This window comes from Ornithorhynchus anatinus, chromosome 3 (genome assembly GCF_004115215.2).
Source record: "Ornithorhynchus anatinus isolate Pmale09 chromosome 3, mOrnAna1.pri.v4, whole genome shotgun sequence".
Classification (NCBI taxonomy): Eukaryota; Metazoa; Chordata; class Mammalia; order Monotremata; family Ornithorhynchidae; genus Ornithorhynchus; species Ornithorhynchus anatinus.
This window is the reverse complement of record NC_041730.1, coordinates 87,236,637-87,258,282: the sequence shown is the minus strand read 5'-3', so window position 1 is coordinate 87,258,282 and position 21,646 is coordinate 87,236,637. Positions and strand designations below refer to the sequence as shown.

The window sequence follows — 21,646 nt, the reverse complement described above, 5'->3', positions numbered from 1 at the left end:
GGCTCCGCCTCTAGTCGGCCGTGTGACCTCGGGCAAGTCACTTCACTTCCCTGCCTCCGTTCTCTCATCAGCTCACCACCCCGCTGCCCATAGCCATCTAGGGGCCCTGCCCTCCCGCAAAGGAACGGGGCAGGGCCGCGCCGGAGCGGCAGCAGGCCAGGGACCCGTTCCTCCCGCTGTCCCGCTTCTGGCTCGGGTTCCTTGACCCAGGTCATGCGGCATCAGCAAAGACTGGAGAAGAACAGACCCCAGCGGCTTGGGGCGACCGGTAAGGCGGGGAGACGCAGAGATGGCCGGCAGACTGGGGTCTGCTGTTGCCCTTTTTCTGCCTCTCTGGATCTCCTCTGAAAGGAGGCATGATAAGCAGGCAGGTTGGCCCGCTGAGAAGATAGTAGTCACGGCTGTTGGATGCCCGAGCGGCGAAGAGCCCGGGCCCCTCCCCGCCACGTGCTGGGGTTTTAAAAGTATTCACTGTTGGTCCCGACCGCTCGTCTCCTTTTGCTGCGGTGCTGCAACCTTCCCTTGTGTGTCCGTTATCAATCCCTCCCCCCACAACCCCTTAGACCCAGTGCTCCGCACACGGTACACGCTCAATAAATACCATTGATCGACTGCCCCAAAATGCATTTTCATCCCTTTCAGTGCTCGACCCACAGTACGGGCTCAATAAACGCTACTGGCTAATCTGCCCCTCCCTCCCCATGCTCTGCTAACGCCACGTCTCTTCCCTTCGCCGTATACTCCCAAGTGTTTAGTACAGTGCTCTGTCCAGAGTACTTTTTTAAAAATGGAATTTGTTAAGCGTTTATTAGATGCCAGACGCTGTACTAAGTGCTGGGGTGAATACAAGATAATCAGGTTGGTCACAGTCCACGTCTCACATGGTGCTCACAGTCTTAATCCCCGGTTTTACCGATGAGGTAACAGGCACGGAGAAGTTCCCAAGGTCATATAGAAGACAAATGGTGCATTCAGGATTAGAACTCGGGTCCTTCTGACTTCCAGGCCTGTGCTCTCTCCACTAGATCACACTGCTTCTCTCAGTAGGTACTCAGTAAATACTGAAGACATTTGATCTTTCTGGCCAGCATGAAAAATTCTGTTCAAACTCCAAACTTTATTACGCCCGAGTAACAAGAACCAAAGTTGTAAAGGGACGCAATCCCTTTAAAAGGCCACTGCTGCAGCAAAAATACCACAGGGAAGGTAAAAGTTACCGATTCCACGTTCTCCTCGGTTGCGGCTTTACCACTCGCTCAGCTGGGGGAAACAGAGTCAAAACCAGAAGCAGAGTTAAAGAAGCGTTGAGTCCCCTTCCCCTCCGCCACCGGAATACCTTGAGCTGTGAGGCGGGGGGAGGAGTTCCGGCCCGCCAAGACCCGACTGGCTTGGATTCATCCTGACCCGCACGCCCAGTCAGGCAGGGTTTCAGCCTTTGGCCTGGGACCTGCCCCTCGTTGCCCCCAGCCCGGTTCCCAGTGGGCTCACCCGCCCCCGGCGCCGGGCGGAACAGGCCAAGCCCTGGGGCAGGGATGCTGGGGTCCAGGCAAGCCGGCAATAATCCTCCCCGAATCTCCCTCCCTGGGCTTCTTCTTCCTCCAACCTTCACAGACAGGTCCTAATCCCAGTTTTCTCCCACATGCTGGGAACTCCCGGGAGATCACAGGCTCTTTGAGGGGAGCAGAGGGCCCGGGTGACCCCGATCACGTGTTGATTGAAGACCAGAGCACAGAGGCTTCGGGTGATCAGTAAGGCGGGGAGACAGAGAGATAGCCGACAACCTTGGGGCCTGCGGTTGCCCTTTTTTCGCTTCTCTGGATCTCCACTGAAAGGAGGCACGATGAGCACTCGGGAAGAGGGGACAGGGAGCGCTAAAGTGGCTTCAGGCTAGGTGGAAAGAAGGCCCCGGGTGTAAGGCTGACAACCGAGTGGCTCCAGGGGGGTGCAGCTCTTTGGGGGAGGGGGCCCTCTTGCCCCCACCAACCTCCCGGTGGTCAGGGAGCAGCAGCAGAGAAGCGCTTCCGTGGTCCCCAGATGGGCCAACGTCGTCACAGGAATCAACTCAGAAGAGGGCGAGATTTCCCGTCACACCCTCGGCTGCATGCCTAGTCAGCCGGGGCTGCCGGAATCCCAGCCTCCAGCCCCGCTCTAGGCCAGGACCTTCGCCCCGGCCCTCGCGGGTGCCTACTCAGAGCCTGCTACGGGGTCGACTGGCCGCAGCCTTCTGCAGCCTCCAGACCCTCCGGACCTGTTCGTCGGCCCGATTCAGCCGATCCAGACTGCCCGGGTCTCCGGTCCGGATGTATTCCCTCAGGGCCGGCTGCAGCACGGTGATGGGGATGCTGAAGTTGAGGTGCGGGTAGGTAGTGCCAGTGCTGTTGTCCCTGGTGTTGCTGGCCACGATGCCTGCCGGGGGAGGGAGGGGGAGATGGCCCGTGAACTCTCCGGCCGGAGAGAGGAGAGGGCAGGGCGCTAAGGGAGGGGAGGGAAAGGCACAGGAAAGAAGCCAAACTTTGCCGAGCCGGCGGGGGTTTCAGAGACCCTACAGGGTCGAGCCATGTCCTTGGGGTGTTATTCACCCGGACTCAGAGAACTGGTTGGGGAGGAAGAAGGGAAAGATGAGAAAGGAGGCAGAGGAGGAGAAGACAGAGGAGGAAAAGGAGACAGGAGGAGGCGGAGGAGGAGAAGAAAAGGAGGAGGACAAAAAGGCGGCGGCAGAGGAGACAGAAGATGAGGAGGAGAAAGAGGAAGACACAGAGGAGACAGAGGGGCAGGAAGAGTACTCCTAAGCGCTCAGTACAGTGCTCTCCACATAGTAAGTGCTCAATAAACACGACTGACTGACTGAAGAGGAAGGAAAAGGGAAGGACCAGATGGGAGTTGACGAAAAGAGAGAAGGGAGGAAGAGGGTCGGAGAGAGCGAGCAAGGAAGAGGATGAGGAGAAGCGGCGTGGCTCGGTGGATAGAGCCTGGGCTTAGGAGTCAGAGGTCATGGGTTCTAATCCCAGCTCCGCCGCTTGTCAGCCGGGTGACTTTGGGCAAGTCACTTCAATGCTCGGTGCCTCAGTTTCCTCATCTGTAAAATGGGGATGAAGACTGGCGAGCCCCACGTGGGACAACCTGATCACCTTGTATCCCCCCCCAGCCCTTAGAACAGTGCTTTGCACATAGTAAGCGCTTAACAAACACCGCCGTTATTATTACTATGAGGAGGGAGGGGAGAGGTGAAGGGGCATTACCGAGAAGCTGGCCGGAGTTGGTGGAGAACACCGGCCCCCCGCTGGAGCCTCTGTGGACAGCACAGGTGGTCTGAAGCATCACCGGTTCGTCGTCCACAGTAACCACGGCGGACAGGATCCCCGCGGTCACCGAGGGCCCGCACGCCTGGCCGAACACCCCAAAGCCCACGACGTTCACTTCCTCACCTGGAAAGACGGGGATGCGGGGTGAGGGCGGGCGGATGGGGAGGGGAGGGGAGAGGAGGAGAGGGGAGGGTGTGACACTTGGCCCCCTTGGCCCCCTCCACCCCCACATACCCGCAGGCCACAGCTTTTGTTATTCCGTCTCACTAAAACTAACATTTGCAGGCTTCCTTTTGGCAAGCATTTCTTCCTCAGTTGCCTACAGTGTTCTGCACATAGGAAGCGCTCAATAAATACTATTGAATGAATGCTCTCTAGACGGTAAGCTCGCTGTGGGCAGGGAATGTGTCCGTTTACTGTTGTACTGTACTCTCCCAAGCGCTCAGTACAGTGCTTTGCCCTCAGTAAGCACTCAGTTCATTCAATCATATTTATTGAGCGCTTACTGTGTGCAGAGCACTGTTCTACGTGCTTGGAAAGTCTAATTCAGCCTCAAAGAGAGGCAATCCCTGCCCACAGTGGCCTCACCGTCTAGAAGGGCTCAATAAATACGATTGATCGATGAGTCTTTCGGAGGGAGTCACTCTGGGAATCGGGAGTCGGGAGGCTCGGGTTCTTGCCTCACCTCTGCTAGTGGCCTGGGGTGCAGCCCGGGGCAAGTCATTTAACTTCTCTGGACTTTAGCTCGTCGCGGGCAGGGAACGTGCCTACCAACTCTGTTATATCACTACAGCGTTCTGCACAGGCTAAGCACTCGGTAAATACGATTGATTCCGTTTCCTCATCTGTAAAATGGGGAAAAGCCACCTGCTCCCCCTACCTCTTAATAATAATAATGTTGGTATTTGTTAAGCGCTTACTACGTGCAGAGCACCGTTCTAAGCGCTGGGAGAGACACAGGGTGATCAGATTGTCCCACGTGAGGCTCACAGTCTTCATCCCCATTTTACAGATTACGAATCTAGTGGAGGACAGGGCCTGGGGCTGATCGGATCACCTGGCATGAGGGGTAATAAAAATGATAATAATGATGATCATAGTAACGACGATAATAGTGGCATTTGTAAAGCGCTTACTATGTGTCAAGGACTGTAACTAAGCGCTTGGGTAGATCATCAGGTCCCACACAGGACTCTCAATCTGATTAGGAGAACAGGGATCGAATCCCCATTTTGCAGAGGAGGGAACGGAGGCACAGAGAAGCAGAGTGATAAGGACTGGATCTGGTTGCATTGTATACACCCCAGAGCTCAGCACACAGTTATCGCCTATTAATAATAAGGATGTGAAGGAGAATTTGGCGGGAGAGACACCCTAAGGATGCTATCCGAGTGGGTGCGCTGGCCTGTGGCAACAAAGCCAAGTAACCCATGCCTCGTCCAGGCCCGGGCGGCCCCCCGAAGCCCCCCCGAGTCCTGGCCCAACCCTGCTCCAAAGAAGGACACCCCGCCTCCAGGCCGAGGGGCGAGGCTGGCGAATCCGAGGACCACAGCTCGGCAAGCCCTCCCCTCGCAGATGCCGGCCTCACCAGTTGCTCACTTTCTACCTTCGTTAGTTACCTCAGTTATCGCCCAACTAACTCTCTTCCCCTCTTCAAAGCCCTACCGAGAGCTCACCTCCTCCAGGAGGCCTTCCCAGACTGAGCTCGCCCTTTTCCCTCTGCTCCCCCTCCGCCCCCTCCCCTTTCCCCCCTTCACCTCCCCTCAGCTAAGCCCCCTTTCCCTCTGCTCCTCCTCTCCCTTCCTCTCCCCTCAGCCCTGTGCTCATTTGTATATACTTTTATTACCCTATTTACTTTGTTAATGAGGTGTCCATCCCCTTGATTGTATTCATCGAGATTACGTTGTCTAGTTGTCTTGTTTTTGCCCATCCGTCTCCCCAGATTAGACCGTGAGCCCGTCACTGGGCAGCGATTGTCTCTTATCTGTTGCCGACTTGTACATTCCGAGCGCTTAGTACAGTGCTCTGCACATAGTAAGCGCTCAATAAATACGACTGAATACCTTTGTGGAACCGGTCGGCCAGGATGGGCTCTGGGATCTCTGGCAAATCCTCTTCCAGCTGCAAGACGGCCACGTCGTAGGGGCACGTGTCCTGGGTGGCAAACACCACTCTTGCTTGGATCACCAAGCCCCTGGGAGCAAACAACAAACAGTGAGAGGCCCCAAGGGGCCCAGACCACTTCTTCACCAGCTCATAAAGACCTTTAATTTTTCTAAATGATCCTTGCTAAGCATTTATTAATAATTAATAATAATAACAATGGTATTTGTTAAGCGCTTACTGTGTGGTCTCTATCTGTTGCCGACCTGTCCATTCCAAGCGCTTAGTACCGTGCTCTACACATAGTAAGCGCTCAATAAATACTATTGAATGAATAAACGTGCCGAGCACGGTGCTAAACGCCGGAGTAGTTGCCAGCTAATCTGGTTTGGACACAGTCCATGTCCAAGAGACAGGGCTCACCATCTTAATCCCCATCAGACGCAGTTAAACTGTTTCCAAAAGAACCTTTACGACCACTCACATCCTCTATTTATATGTTTATTCAGAAGTAACTGAGGCACAGAGAAGTGAAGCAGTGTGGCTCAGTGGAAAGAGCCCGGGCTTGGGAGTCAGAGGTCATGGGTTCTAATCCCGGCTCAGCCACTTGTCAGCTGAGTGACTTGGGGCAAGTCACTTTGCTTCTCTGGACCTCAGTTCCCTCGTCTGGAAAATGGGGATTAAGACCGTGAGACCCCCCGTGGGACAACCTGATCACCTTGCATCCCCCCACAGCGCTTAGAACAATGCTTCACACATAGTAAGCACTTAACAAATACCATCATTGTTATTATTAAGTGAGCTGACTTGCCCAAAGTCACACGGCAGACAAGTGGTGGGGCTGGGATTAATAATAATTATTGTGGAATCTGTTAAGCACTTACTAGGTGCTAAGCACTGAAACAGTTACATTCAAAGCAGACACTTTCCCTGTCCCACAGGGATCCTTTCTCCGCCCCGCAGGGGCGAGAAAGCCCAAAAGTGCCATCCTAGGAGTTTGGCAGAAGAGAAGCCACCAACGAGCAACGACTCACAGGAGACCGGAACAGTGCTCAATCTGATCATCTTGTGTCCACCCCACCGCTTCGCCCAGTGCTTGACCCACACTAAGCGTTTAACGTATACCATCGTGATTAATTCCGAGGACAAGCGGGAGGCGAGAATGATCATCGGATGGATTCCTGAACCAATTCAAACGAGAAGCAGCGTGATCTAGAGGAAAGAACGCGGGCCTAGAAGTCAGAGGACCTGGGTTCTAATCCCCGCTCTCCACTAGTCTGCTGTGTGACGGTGGGCAAGTCACTTCACTTCTCTGGGCCTCAGTTACCTCATCGGTAACACGGGGACTGAACGTGAGTACCGTGTGGGACATGGATTGGGTCTGACCTGATTAGCTTGTATCTACCCCGGCGCTTCGAACAGTGCTTGGCACAGGGTCAGTGCTTAACAAATACCATTCCCCAAATTTTCAAATTAGAGTAAACTTCTCTGTGATCCCCCCGATAAATCGGGGGAGGAGAAGATTAGTCGTCTATACAGGGTCGGAGGGAAGTGAAGGCAGAGTGATTTTTATTTTCTTAGAGAATTCGCCTCTTTATCCACCCATTTTCTGCGGCCGGGAGGGGGTGCGTGCAGGCCCAAGAAGGACGGGGTGAGGAAACAGGATGCGGGCGAGCCCAATCTCTGCCAACCGCCCAAAGCGCTACCCCATGTCCAAAACTTTCAGGTTAAACTGGGGCAACAGGGGGAGAACTGACACGGGGTGGAAAAGCAAGAGGGCAGAAGTGGAGGGAGGAAGCCAACAGAAGGGAGAAAAATAAACAAACACCCGATGTTGCTGTGGGCAGGGAACTTGTCCGCCAATTCTGTTGTACTCTATTCTCCCTAGCGCTCAGGACAGTGTTTTGCATGTAGTAAGTGCTCAAGAATAATAATAATAATTATGGCATTTGTTAAGCGATTCCTATTCTCTTAGAATCGTATTCTGTTGGAAAATAAAAATCACTCGGCCTTCATTTCCCTCAGACCCTGTTTAAAAGAGGGTCTCTCCCCCCCAGTCTACCAGGGGATCACAGAGAAATTTTACTCCAATTTGAAATTTTTTAAAATGGTATTTGTGAAGCGCTTACTCGGTGCCAAGCACTGTTCTAAGCACTGGGGTAAACACAAGGTAATGAGGTTGTCCCTCGTGGGGCTCCCAGTCTTCACCCCCCAGTTGACAGATGAGGTCACTGAGGCCCAGAGAAGTGAAATGCCTTGCCCAAGGTCACACAGCAGGCAAGTGGCAGAGCCACGATTAGAACCCACGTCCTCTGACTCCCAAATCCGTGCTCTTTCCACTACGTCACGCCGCTTCTCAATAAACCCCAGTGACGATGCCAATGTAGTAGGGTAAAATAATAATAATAATACTGTTGGTATTTGTTAAGGGCTTACTATGTGCAGAGCACTGTTCTAAGCGCTGGGGGAGATACAGGGTCATCAGGTTGTCCCTCGTGAGGCTCCCAGTCTTCATCCCCATTTTCCAGATGAGGTCACTGAGGCCCAGAGAAGTGAAGTGACTTGCCCACAGTCACACAGCTGACAAGTGGCATTGCTGGGATTCGAACCCATGATCCCTGACTCCCAAACCCGGACTTGGTGAAACAGGGAGATGTTTCAGTAAAATGCCACGAGGCAAAGAGAAATCAACAGGGCAGCTAATCTGGGCCCATTAGCCCCATGTGGCACCTCCCCCGGCTTAGACTGTAAACTCACTGTGGGCAGAGAAAATGTCCACCCGCTCGGTTGTAATAATAATGTTGGTATTTGTGAGGCGCTTACTCTGTGCCAAGTACTGTTTTAAGCACTGGGGTATTCATTCATTCATTCAATAGTATTTATTGAGCGCTTACTCTGTGCAGAGCACTGTTCTAAGCGCTGGGGTAGATACAGGGTCATCAGGTTTGCCCACGTGAGGCTCCCAGTCTTCACCCCCATTTTCCAGATGAGGTCACTGAGGCCCCGAGAAGAGAAGTGACTTGCCCACAGTCGCACAGCTGACAAGTGGCAGAGCTGGGATTCGAACCCACGATCTCTGACTCCCAAGACCGGACTCGGTGAAACAGGGAGATGTTTCAGTAAAATGCCACGAGGCAAAGAGAAATCAACAGGGCAGCTAATCTGGGCCCATAAGCCCCTTGTGGCACCTCCCACGGCTTAGACTGCAAGCTCATTGCGGGCAGAGAAAATGTCCACCCCCTCGGTTGTAATAAAAAGGTTGGTATTTGTGAGGCGCTTACTCTGTGCCAAGCACTGTTTTAAGCACTGGGGTATTCATTCATTCATTCAATAGTATTTATTGAGCGCTTACTCTGTGCAGAGCACTGTTCTAAGCACTGGGGTAGATACAGGGTCATCAGGTTGGCCCACGTGAGGCTCCCAGTCTTCAACCCCATTTTCCAGATGAGGTCACTGAGACCCAGAGAAGAGAAGTGACTTGCCCACAGTCGCACAGCTGACAAGTGGCAGAGCTGGGATTCGAACCCATGATCTCTGACTCCCAAGACCGGACTCGGTGAAACAGGGAGATGTTTCATTAAAATGCCACGAGGCAAAGAGAAATCAACAGGGCAGCTAATCTGGGCCCATTAGCCCCGTGTGGCACCTCCCGCGGCTTAGATTGAAAGCTCATCACCTTGGTTGTAATAATAATGTTGGTATTTGTTAGGCGCTTACTCTGTGCCGAGCACTGTTCTAAGCGCTGGGGTATTCATTCAATAATATTCATTGAGCGTTTACTATGTGCAGAGCACTGTACTAAGCGCTTGGAATGTCCCGATTCGGCAACAGATAGAGACAATCCCGGCCCAATGTCGGGCTCACGGTCTAAACGACGGGCTCACGTACAAGGGAATCAGGTTGGCCCACGTGAGGCTCCCAGTCTTCATTCCCATTTTCCAGATGAGGTCACTGAGGCACCGAGAAGTGAAGTGCCTTGCCCAAAGTCACGCAGCTGATGGGGGGGGCGGAGCCGGGATTGGAACCCAAGACCCCTGACTCTTAACCCCGGGCTCTTTCCACTGAGCCACGCTGCTTCTCAAGCGGCTTGCTCGTGATGCGCCCTCCCGAGTACGGTGGTCTGCCCACAGTACGTACTCAATAAATACCATGGATTAGTTGATTGATTAGAGGAGCGCGGGGCCAGGAAATCGTTATCCACATTTACTGCCATCCCCCAGCTGCCCTCAACCCGGTCCCGCCTGCTAATAATAATAATAATGTTGGTATTTGTTAAGCGCTTACTATGTGCAGAGCACTGTTCTAAGCGCTGGGGTTGATCCAGGGTAATCAGGTCGGCCCACGTGAGGCTCACAGTTAATCCCCATTTTGCAGAGGAGGTAACTGAGGCCCAGAGAAGTGAAGTGACTTGCCCACGGTCACACAGCTGACAAGTGGCAGAGCTGGGATTCGAACCCATGACCTCTGACTCCGAAGCCCCGGCTCCTTCCACTGAGCCACGTCGCTTCCCTAAGCGGCGCAAAGACACCACGGGGCTGCTGAGGGCCTCAAAAACTTTTCCCAAGCCTCCTCTGGCTCCGGGGTAAATCAAAAATCGGGTGTGGGGTCGTGGGGTTGATGAGCTGGGAAAACCTTTTAGAAATTCCCCTATGTGTAATATAATTATTTGTATTAACGTCTGTCTCCCCTTCTAGGCTGTAAACTCGTGGTGGGCAGGGCATGTGTCTCTTAATAGTAATCATCATAATGTTGGTATTTGTTAAGCGCTTACTACGTGCAGAGCACTGTTCTAAGCGCTGGGGGGGATACAAGGTGATCAGGTTGTCCCACACGGGGCTCCCAGTCTTCATCGCCATTTTATTAATAATAGTGATGTTGGTATTTGTTAAGCGCTTACTATGTGCAGAGCACTGTTCTCAGCGCTGGGGGAGAGACAGGGTCATCAGGTTGTCCCGCAAGAAGCTAATAATAATGTTGGTATTTGTTAAGCGCTTACTATGTGCCGAGCACTGTTCTAAGCGCTGGGGTAGACACAGGGGAATCAGGTTGTCCCACGTGGGGCTCACCGTCTGAATCCCCCTTTGACAGATGAGGGAACTGAGGCCCAGAGAAGTGAAGTGACTTGCCCACAGTCACACAGCTGACAAATGGCCGAGCCGGGATTTGAACCCATGAGTTCTGACTCCAAAGCCCATGCTCTTTCCACTGAGCCACGCTGCTTCTTAATCCCCATTTTACAGATGAGGGAACTGAGGCCCAGAGAAGTGAAGTGACTTGCCCACAGTCACCCAGCTGACCAGTGGCGGAGCCGGGATTCGAACACAATCATTAGAGTCAGCGCTGAACAAATACCACGGTGACTATTATTAATAAACCCGACCGGAGAAGCAGCAGGCCTGTGAGTCGGAAGGTCATGGGTTCTAATCCTGGCTCCGCCACTTGCCCGCCGTGTGACCTTGGGCAAGTCACCTCACTTCTCTGAGCCTCAGTTCCCTCATCTGTAAAATGGGGATGGAGACTGAGAGCCCCGGGTGAGACAGGGACTGCGTCCAACCCAATCTGCTTGCACCCACCTCAGTGCTTAGTACAGTGCCCGACCCGTAGTAAGCACTTCACCAACCCCATAATGATGATAGTAAGCGCTTCACCAACGCCATGATGACAGTAAACGCTTCACCAACGCCATGATTTTAGTAAGCCCTTAACCAACGCCATAATGATTACAGTAAGCATTTAACCAATCCATAAGGATTATAGTAAGCGCTTCATAAATGCCATAAAGCTTATAGTAAGCACTTTGACCGACACCCTGATTTTAGTAAGCACTTAATCAACGCCATAATGATTATCGTAAACATCGAACCAATGCATAAGGATTATAGTAAGCGGCTCCTAAATGCCATAAAGCTTATAGTAAGCACTTGACCGACACCCTGATTTTAGTAAGCACTTAACCAACGCCATAACGATGATAGTGAGCATTTAACCAATGCATAAGGATTATAGTAAGCGCTTCATAAATGCCAGAAAGGTTATAGTAAGCACTTGACCAATGCCGTGATTTCAGTAAGCCCTTAATCAACGCCATAATGATGATAGTACGCGCTTCATAAATGCCATAAAGGTTACAGAAAGTACTTGACCAACGCCATGATTTTAGTAAGCCCTTAACCAACGCCATAATGACCAGAGTAAGCATTTATCCAATGCATACTGATTATACTAGGCGCTTCATAAAGGACATGAAGGTTATAGTAAGTACTTGACCAACACCATGATTTTAGTAAGCCCTTAATCAACGCCACAGTGATCACGGTAAGCATTGAACCAATGCATAAGGATTATAGTAAGCGGCTCCTAAATGCCATAAAGGTGATAGTAAGCATTTGACCAACGCCATGATTTTCGGAAGCCCTTAACCAACACCAGAACGATTATAGCAACGATTTAACCAATGCATACTGATTATACTAAGCGCTTCAAAAAGGCCATAAAGGTTATAGTGAGTACTTGACCAACACCATGATTTTAGTAAGCCCTTAACCAACGCCATAATGATTATAGTGAGCATTTAACCGATGCATAAGGATTATAGTAAGCGCTTCATAAATGCCCGAAAGGTTATAGTAAGCACTTGACCAATGCCATGATTTTAGTAAGCACTTAACGCCATAATGGTGACAGTAAGCGCTTCATAAATGCCATAAAGGTTATAGTAGGCACTCGACTAATGCCATGAGTTTAGTAAGCACTTAATCAACGCCATAATGACTATGGTAAGCATTGAACCAATGCGTAAGGATTATAGTAAGCGGCTCATAAATGTCATAAAGGTTATAGTAAGCACTTGACCAACGCCATGATTTTAGTAAGCACTTAATCAACGCCATAATAATAGTAAGCATTTATCCAATGCATACTGATTATACTAAGCGCTTCATAAAGGCCATAAAGGTTATAGTAAGTACTTGACCAACACCATGACTTTAGTAAGCCCTTAACCAACGCCATAATGATTATAGTGAGCATTTAACCAATGCATAAGGATTATAGTAAGCGACTCATAAATGTCATAAAGGTTATAGTAAGCACTTGACCAATGCCATTATTTTAGTAAACACTTAATCAATGCCATAATGATGATAGTAAGCGCTTCATAAATGCCACAAAGGTTATAGTAAGCACTTGACCAATGCCATGATTATAGTAAGCCCTTAACCAACGCCATAATGATTATAGTAAGCATCTAACCAATGCATAAGGATTATAATAAGCACTTCATAAATGCCATAAAGGTTATAGTAAGCACTTGACCAACGCCATGATTTTTGGAAGCCCTTAACCACCACCAGAATGATTACAGTGAGCATTTAACCAATGCATACCGATTATAGTAAGCGCTTCATAAATGCCATAGTAAGCCCTTGACCAACACCATGATTTTTGTAAGCCCTTAATCAACACCAGAATGATGATAGTAAGCGTTTAACCAATGCGTAATGATTATAGTAAGCGCTTCGCCAGCGCCATAATGGTTGTAGTAAGCATCTGACCAACGCCGTGATTTTCGGAAGCCCTTAACCAAGCCCAGCATGATCATGGTAAGCCCTTAACCAATGCATACCGATTATACTAAGCGCTTCGTAAATGCCATAAAGGTCGTAGTGAGCACTTGACCAACGTCGTGATTTTAGTAAGCCCTTAACCAAACACCGTAATGATCATCGTAAGCATTCAACCAATGCATAATACGGATTACAGTAAGCGCCTCATAAATGCCATAAAGGTTAAAGTGAGCACTTGACCAACACTGTGATTTTAGTAAGCATTTAACCAACGCCGTAATGATTATAGTAAGCATTTAACCAATGCATGAGGATGATAGTAAGCGCTTCATAAATGACATAAAGCTTATATAGTCAGCGCTCGACCAACGCCGTGATTTTCGGAAGCCCTTAACCAACACCAGAACGATTACGGTAAGCATTTAACCAATGCATACTGATTATGCTAAGCGCTTCATAAAGGTTATAGTAAGCCCTTGACCAACGCCATGATTTTAATAAGCACTTCACGCCAGAACGACGATAGCAAGCGTTTAACCAATGCGTAACGATTATAGTAAGCGCTTCGCCAATGCCATAATGGTCACAGTAAGCACTCGATCAACACCGCAATGATTACAGACGTGCATCATCAACACCGTAATGATCAGAGTAAGCGCTTAACCAATGCCATATGATTACACTGAGCGCTATAGTAAGCGCTTAGTAATAATAGTAGTAATAATAACCGTGGCATTTGCGAAGCGCACACGGTGCGCCAGGCATCGTACAAAAACGATTCATTCATCCCATCACATTTATCGAGCGCTTATTTAGCGCAGTGTGCGCTCATTAAATGCGATTCATTCAATCCATCGTGTTTATTGGGCGCTCACTGCACGCAGAGCGCTGTCCTAAGCGCTTGGAAAGTATAATCGGGCAGTCTGGGAAGGCCTCCTGGAGGAGGTGAGCTCTCAGTAGGGATTTCATTCAATACTATTTGAGTGCTTACTATGTGCACAGCACTATCCTAAGCGCTCGGGAGAGGACAAGCGGGCCAGAGATTGAGACAGTCCCTGCCCAACAGGGGGATCACAGACTTTGAAGAGGGGAAGAGAGCAAGCGGTTATGACGGTGATTGAGGAGGACGATCGACTGAATGATTGGTTGAATGGTGGGGGGGTGAGGGCGGGCCTTAATTGGGGTGGTATGATTGATTGGTCAGGCTTTAATTGGGGCGGTATGACTGATTGACAGATTGATTGGTCAATTGGTGGGATGGGCCTTACTTGGGGTGGTATGATTGATTGATTGGACTTGGGGTGGGGGGTGAGGACAGGCCTTTCTTGGGGTGGTATGATTGATTGATTGGTGGGGGGGGTGAGGGTGGGCCAGACCTGGGGTGCTATGTTAGGTAGATTGATATTGATTGGTTGGGGGTGGGGGGGACACGGGCCTTACTTGGGGTGGTGTGATGATTGGTAGATTGATTCGTCTGGGGGCGGGGTGAGAACGGGCCTTACTTGGGGTGGTGTGATGAGTGATTGATTGGTCTGAGGGGAGGTGGGTGAGGGCAGGTCTTACTTGGGGTGCTATGATTGGTTGATTGATCGATTGGGGGGGGGTGTAAGGACGGGCCTTACTTGGGGTGGTATAATGATTACTTGATTGATTGATCTTGGGGGGGTGAGGACGGGCCTTACTCGGGGTGGTATGATGATTGATCGACCGGTCTGGGGGAGGGGTGGGAAGAGGACGAGCATTAATTGGGGCGGTATGATTGATTGCTTGGTCAGTGGGGTGAGAGGGGGGTGAGGATGGGCCTTACTTGGGGTGCTATGAAGACTGGTAGATTGATTGGTCGGGGGGGGGGGGGGGGGCTGAGGTGAGGGGGAGTGGGGTGAGGACGAGCCTTAATTGGGGTGCTAGGATTGATCGATTGATGGGGGGTGAGGACGGTCCTTACTTGGGGTGGTATGATTGACTGACTGGTGGTGGGGAGGGGTGAGGATGGGCCTTGCTTGGGGTGTCATGATTGATTGATTGGTCTGGGGGGATGGGGTGAGGATGGGCCTTACTTGGGGTGGTCTGATTGATCGGCTGGGGGGGGGGGGGGTGAGGATGAGCCCTACTTGGGGTGGTATGACTGATTGGTTGGTCTGGGGGGGGGGGAGAGGCCGAGCCTCACTCGGGGTGCTACGATTGACCGGTCGAGGGGGCGGGGAGAGGCCGGGGGGCCTCCCCGGGGTGGGGGGGGGGGGGTACGCTAGAACGGCGGGGGTGGCGGCCGGTCCTTACTTGGGGCGCTGCGGCTTGACTCGCACTGGGTGCCCGTGGGCCACCACGTGCCTGCAGGTGACGACGAGGCGGCGGCCCCAGCCGAGTCCCGACCCCCAGGCGGACCCCGCGTCCACCAGCACGGCCCGGGCCCAGGCCGGGGGGCTCGGGGGGCTCGGGGGGCTCGGGGGGCTCCGGGGGCTCCGGAGTCCGGGCCCGGGGGGCGGGGAGGCGGGCGGCAGCAGGGCTCGGAGCGCCCGGGCGTCGGGGCCGTCCAGGCCGGGGCCGCGGAGGGCGGCGCGGAGCAGCGGGCGGGCGGCGCAGAGGAGGGCCAGGCCCAGCGGGCCGTCCGGGCCGTGCAGGGGGGCGGCCACCAGGGCCACCAGCCGCCCGGGCCTCCGGCCGTCCCACACGCCGCCGCCCTCGGCGCCGGGCAGGCAGCGGGCGTCGCCGAGCAGCAGCGGGCCGCGCCGGTTGCACAGCACGCCGGCGCTCAGCGTGTTGAGGAACAGGCCGTCCCGGCGGCCGCCGAAGGGGCAGGCGCACACCAGCAGCGGGGACCCCCGGGGCGGAGGCGCCCCCACGGCCCGCGCCGCGCCGCCCGCCCCCGCCCCCGCCCCCACCCGCACGAGGGCGAACAGGCCGGCGGCGGCCTCCGGGGCGGAGGCCCGCACGTCCCCGGCCCGCAGCAGGCGGGCGGCGGGGGCGGCGAAGGCGGGGCAGCGCAGCAGCCCCAGCAGACGCGCCGGGACGGCGGGGCCCGGGCCCCGGCGCACCCGCAGCTCGGGCTCCCGCGCCAGGCGGAGCCGCGCGGCCGGCACGAAGGCGCCGGGAGGCGGCGGCCGCGGCAGGCGGGACGCCAGCGCGCCGCCGTGGCACAGGACCAGCCCCGGACGCGCGCTCAGGGCCACGCCGCTGCAGCTCCACGGGACGCCCGGGCCCGAGGCGCTCACCACGCAGCCCGCGCTCAGCGCGCAGGACACCCAGGGGGACGCCTCCCGCTCCGCGCCCATCGCGCCGCCGCCGTCCCCGCCGCCGGGACCGGCCGCTCCGACGCACGCCATTGGTCGCTCGCCCGCCCGGCCCCTGCCGCCATTGGCTGACGCCCGCTCGGCGGCGACGCTCATTGGCTGCTCGCGCGGACGCCGCCGGGCGCGTCGCTTGGGCTCCCGGGGCCGGCTGCTGCCTCTCACGCGCTCATTCCGTGGTATTTATTGAGCGCCGAGGGCGGAGGTCCGAACGGAGCGCTCCGAGTGGGCGACTCGGCTCGCCGGACCCGCCCCGGCAGGCCATTGGTCGCTCGCCCGCCGCCCCCTGTCGCCATTGGCTGACGCCCGCTCGGCGGCGACGCTCATTGGCTGCTCGCGCGGACGCCGCCGGGCGCGTCGCTTGGGCTCCCGGCGCCGGCTGCTGCCCCTCACGCGCTCATTCCGTGGTATTTATTGAGCGCCGAGGGCGGAGGTCCGAACGGAGCGCTCCGAGTGGGCGACTCGGCTCGCCGGACACGCCCCGGCAGGCCATTGGTCGCTCGCCCGCCCGGCCCCTGCCGCCATTGGCTGACGCCCGCTCGGCGGCGACGCTCATTGGCTGCTCGCGCGGACGCCGCCGGGCGCGTCGCTTGGGCTCCCGGCGCCGGCTGCTGCCCCTCACGCGCTCATTCCGTGGTATTTATTGAGCGCCGAGGGCGGAGGTCCGAACGGAGCGCTCCGAGTGGGCGATTCGGCTCGCCGGACCCGCCCCGGCAGGCCATTGGTCGCTCGCCCGCCGCCCCCTGTCGCCATTGGCTGACGCCCGTCGGCGGCGACGCTCATTGGCTGCTCGCGCGGACGCCGCCGGGCGCGTCGCTTGGGCTCCCGGCGCCGGCTGCTGCCCCTCACGCGCTCATTCCGTACTATTTATTGAGCGCCGAGGGCGGAGGTCCGAACGGAGCGCTCCGAGTGGGCGATTCGGCTCGCCGGACCCGCCCCGGCAGGCCATTGGTCGCTCGCCCGCCGCCCCCTGTCGCCATTGGCTGACGCCCGCTCGGCGGCGACGCTCATTGGCTGCTCGCGCGGACGCCGCCGGGCGCGTCGCTTGGGCTCCCGGCGCCGGCTGCTGCCCCTCACGCACTCATTCCGTGGTATTTATTGAGCGCCGAGGGCGGAGGTCCGAACGGAGCGCTCCGAGTGGGCGATTCGGCTCGCCGGACCCGCCCCGGCAGGCCATTGGTCGCTCGCCCCCGGCCCTCTGTCGCCATTGGCTGACGCCCGCTCGGCGGCGACGCTCATTGGCTGCTCGCGCGGCCGCCTCCAGACCCGTCGCCTGCCGTTGCCATTCATTCATTCATGTTTCTTGAACGTTTACTGTGTGCACAGCACTGTAATAAGCGCTTGGAAAGTACAATTCAACAACAAGGATAATCCCTGCCCAACAACGGGCTCACGGGACCCTCCGCCGCACGCCATTGGTCGCTCGCTCGCCGGGCCCCTGCCGCCATTGGCTGCCGCCCGCTCGGCGGCGACGCTCATTGGCTGCTCGCGCGGCCCCCTCCAGCCACGCCACTTGGGTCCCTGCGCCTGCTGCTGTCATTCATTCATTCATTCATTCAATCAATCGTGTTTTTTGAACGTTTACTGTGTTCAGAGCACTGGACTGAGCGCTTGGAAACTACAGTTCGGCAACAGAGACAATCTCTGCCCAACAACGGGCTCAAAGGCCCGCCCAGGACCCCCCGGCAGACCATTGGTCGCTCGCCCGCCTCCCCCTGCCGCCATTGGCTACCGCCCACTCAGCGGCGGCGCTCATTGGCTGCTCGCGCGGCCGCCTCCAGGCCCGCCGCTTGGGACCCTGCGCTTGCTGCAGCCACTCATTCATTCATTCATTCAATCGTGTCGTGTTTCTTGAACGTTTACTGTGTGCAGAGCACTGTAATAAGCGCTTGGAAAGTACGATTCAGCAACAAGGACAATCGCTGCCCAACAACGGGCTCTCAGTCCCGCCCAGAACCCCTCCCGGCAGGCCATTGGCTGCTCGCCCACCGCCCCCTGCCGCCATTGGCTGCCGCCACACAGCGGCGACGCCCATTGGCTGCCGCCACCCAGCGGCGACGCTCATTGGCTGCTCGCGCGGCCGCCTCCAGCCCCGCCATTCGGGCTCCTGTGCCTGCTGTAGTTACTCATTCATTCATGGCTCAGTGGAAAGAGCCTGGGCTTTGAAGTCAGGGGTCATGAGTTCGAATCCCAGCTCTGCCACTTGTCAGCTGGATGACTGTGGGCAAGTCACTTCACCTCTCTGTGCCTCAGGTACCTCATCTGTAAAATGGGGATGAAGACTGGGAGCCCCACGTGGGGCAACCTGATTCCCCTGTGTCTACCCCAGCGCTTAGAACAGGGCTTGGCACATAGTAAGCGCTTAACAAATACCAACATTATTATTATTATTGTTATTCAAATGGGGATGAAGACTGTGAGCCCCACGTGATTCCCCTGCATCTCCCCCAGTGCTCTGCACATAGTAAGAGCTTAACAAATACCATTATTAGTATTTGTTGAGCGCTTACTATGTGCAGAACACTGGACTAAGCGCTTGGAGTGTACAGTTCCATTCAATCGTGTTTATTGAGCGCTCACCATGTGCAGAGCACTGGACTAAGCCCTTGGAAGGTACAACTCGGCAACAGAGAGAGACCATCCCTGCCCAATAACGGGCTCACGGCCTACTCGGACACCTCACCCGGACGTCCCCCCTAATAATGAGGGCATTTGTTAAGCGCTTACGATGTGCCGAGCACTGAACTAAGCGCTTGGAAAGTACAATTCAGCCATAATAATAATAATGGGGCATTTGTTAAGCCCTTACGATGTGCAGAGCGCTGGACTAAGCGCTTGGAAAGCACAGTTTGGCAATAATAATAATAATAATAATAATAATGAGGGCATTTGTTAAGTGCTTACTATGTGCAGAGCGCTGGACTAAGCGCTTGGAAAGCACAGTTTGACAATAATAATAATAATAATGAGGGCATTTGTTAAGTGCTTACTATGTGCAGAGCACTGAAGCAGCGTGGCTCAGTGGAAAGAGCCCAGGCTTGGGAGTCAGAGGTCATGGGTTCGACTCCCGGCTCTGCCCCTTGTCAGCTGTGTGACACTTCACTTCTCTGGGCCTCAGTTACCTCCTCTGGAAAATGGGGATTAACTCTGAGCCTCACGTGGGACAGCCTGATGACCCTGTATCTCCCCCAGCGCTTAGAACAGGGCTCTGCACATCGTAAGCGCTTAACAAATACCAACATTATGACAGTCTAAGCACTTGGAATGGTCACACAGCTGACCAGTGGCGGAGGCGGCATTAGAACCCGTGACCTCGGACTCCCAAGCCCGGGTTCTTTCCACTGAGCCGGGCCGCTTCTCACCCGGGACCGGCCACCTCACCTTGCCCTCCCCCGCTCTGCCTCTTCTCAGTCCCTCAGTCATCCCATCGTATTTACTGAGCGCTTACTGTGTGCAGAGAGCACTGGACTAAGCGCTTGGAATGGACAAATCAGCCATAATAATAATGCAGCAGTAATAATAATAATAATAGGAGAAGCAGCGTGGCGCAGTGGAAAGAGCACGGGCTTTGGAGTCAGGGCTCATGAGTTCGAATCCCAGCTCTGCCACTTGTCAGCTGTGTGACTGTGGGCAAGTCACTTAACTTCTCTGTGCCTCAGTCCCTCATCTGTAAAATGGGGATGAAGACTGTGAGCCCCACGTGGGACAACCTGATTCCCCTGTGTTTACCCCAGCGCTTAGAACAGTGCTCTGCACATCGTAAGCGCTTAACAAATACCAACATTATTAATAATAATAATAATGAGGGCGTTTACGATGTGCAGAGCGCTGGACTAAGCGCTGGGAAGGTACAATTCGGCAATTATAATAATAATGAGGGCATCTGCTAAGCGCTTACTATGGGCTAAGCGCTGGGGGAGATGCAAGGGAATCAGGTTGTCCCACCTGGGGCTCACAGTCTTCATCCCCATTTGACAGACGAGGGAACCCAGGCCCAGAGAAGTGAAGTGACTTGTCCAAGGTCACACGGCTGACCAGCGGCGGAGTCGGGATTAGAACCCACGACCTCGGACTCCCAAGCCCGGGCTCTTTCCACTGAGCCGGGCCGCCTCTCACCCGGGACCGGCCACCTCACCTTGCCCTTCCCCCGCTCTGCCTCTTCTCAGTCCCTCAGTCATCCCATCGTATTTACTGAGCGCTTACTGTGTGCAGAGAGCACTGGACTAAGCGCTTGGAATGGACAAATCAGCCATAATAATAATAATGAGGGCATCTGTCAAGCGCTTACTATGTGCCGAGCGCTGGGGAGGGTACTCGGTCATCAGGTTGCCCCCCGGGGGGCTCACAGTCTTCCTCCCATTTTCCAGATGAGGGAACTGAGGCCCAGAGAAGTCAAGCGACTTGCCCAGACTCACACAGCTGAGCGGTGATGGGGCCGGGATTAGAACCCACGACTTCTGACTCCCAAGCCCGGGTTCTTTCCACGGAGGCCCGCTGCTGGCACCAGATAGACACCACCCCGACCCAACAACGGGCTCACCCTCTAGAGAAGCGGCGTGGCTCGGTGGAAAGACCCTGGGCTTGGGAATCAGAGGTCGTGGGTTCGAATTACGGCTCTGCCACTTGGCAGCTGGGTCACTGTGGGCAAGTCGTCAATTCACTTCACCGTGCCTCAGTTCCCTCATCTGTAAAATGGGGATTAACTGTGAGCCTCACGTGGGTCAACCTGATGACCCTGTATCACCCCCCCCAGCGCTTAGAACAGTGCTTGGCACATAGTAAGCGCTTAACAAATACCAACGTCATTATTATTATTAGAAGGGGAAGACAGACCCCAAAACCAAACAAGTAGGCGGGCATCAATAGTATCAAAATAGATCGATAGAATTATAGATATAATCACCTTATCCCTCTCATCCTCCCCTTCCACCTCCCTCAACCCGCCCATCCCGAGCATCTCGGCCCATCAAGAGCCCGGGCTTGGGAGTCGGAGGTCGTGGGTTCGAATCCCGGCTCTGCCACGTGTCAGCTGCGTGACTGTGGGCCAGTCACTTCACTTCTCGGTGCCTCAGTTCCCTCATCTGTCAAATGGGGATGAAGACTGTGAGCCTCACGTGGGACAACCTGATCACCCTGTCTCTCCCCCAGCGCTTAGAACAGTGCTCTGCACATAGTGAGCGCTTAACAAATACCAACGTCATTATTATTTTTATTATTATTATCACCTCCCTCTTCTCCTCCCCGACACCTGCTCCTCAATAATGATAATGTCATTTGTTAAGCGCTTCCTATGTGCCGGGCACTGCGCCAAGCGTTGGGGCTCTTAGTCTCCCCTACCTTCTCCCTCTACCCCCCAAAACCAGGGGGAAAGGGAAAGGGTCACCTGATCCTC

The 21,646-nt window shown here is 54.6% G+C and overlaps 1 protein-coding gene across 1 annotated transcript; it reads right to left on the bottom strand.

The window, feature by feature from the left end:
- Nucleotides 1-1,078: 1,078 nt before the first annotated feature.
- TYSND1 (trypsin like peroxisomal matrix peptidase 1) lies at nucleotides 1,079-17,009 on the bottom strand. The gene is made up of 5 exons (XM_029059873.2): nucleotides 15,451-17,009; nucleotides 15,248-15,405; nucleotides 5,366-5,496; nucleotides 3,240-3,425; nucleotides 1,079-2,406 (listed from the first exon to the last, which is right to left on the bottom strand). Exons 1-5 carry the CDS (start codon nucleotides 16,351-16,353, stop codon nucleotides 2,189-2,191), a joined length of 1,596 nt encoding a protein of 531 aa, XP_028915706.1. The 5' UTR covers nucleotides 16,354-17,009; the 3' UTR covers nucleotides 1,079-2,188.
- Nucleotides 17,010-21,646: the final 4,637 nt, after the last annotated feature.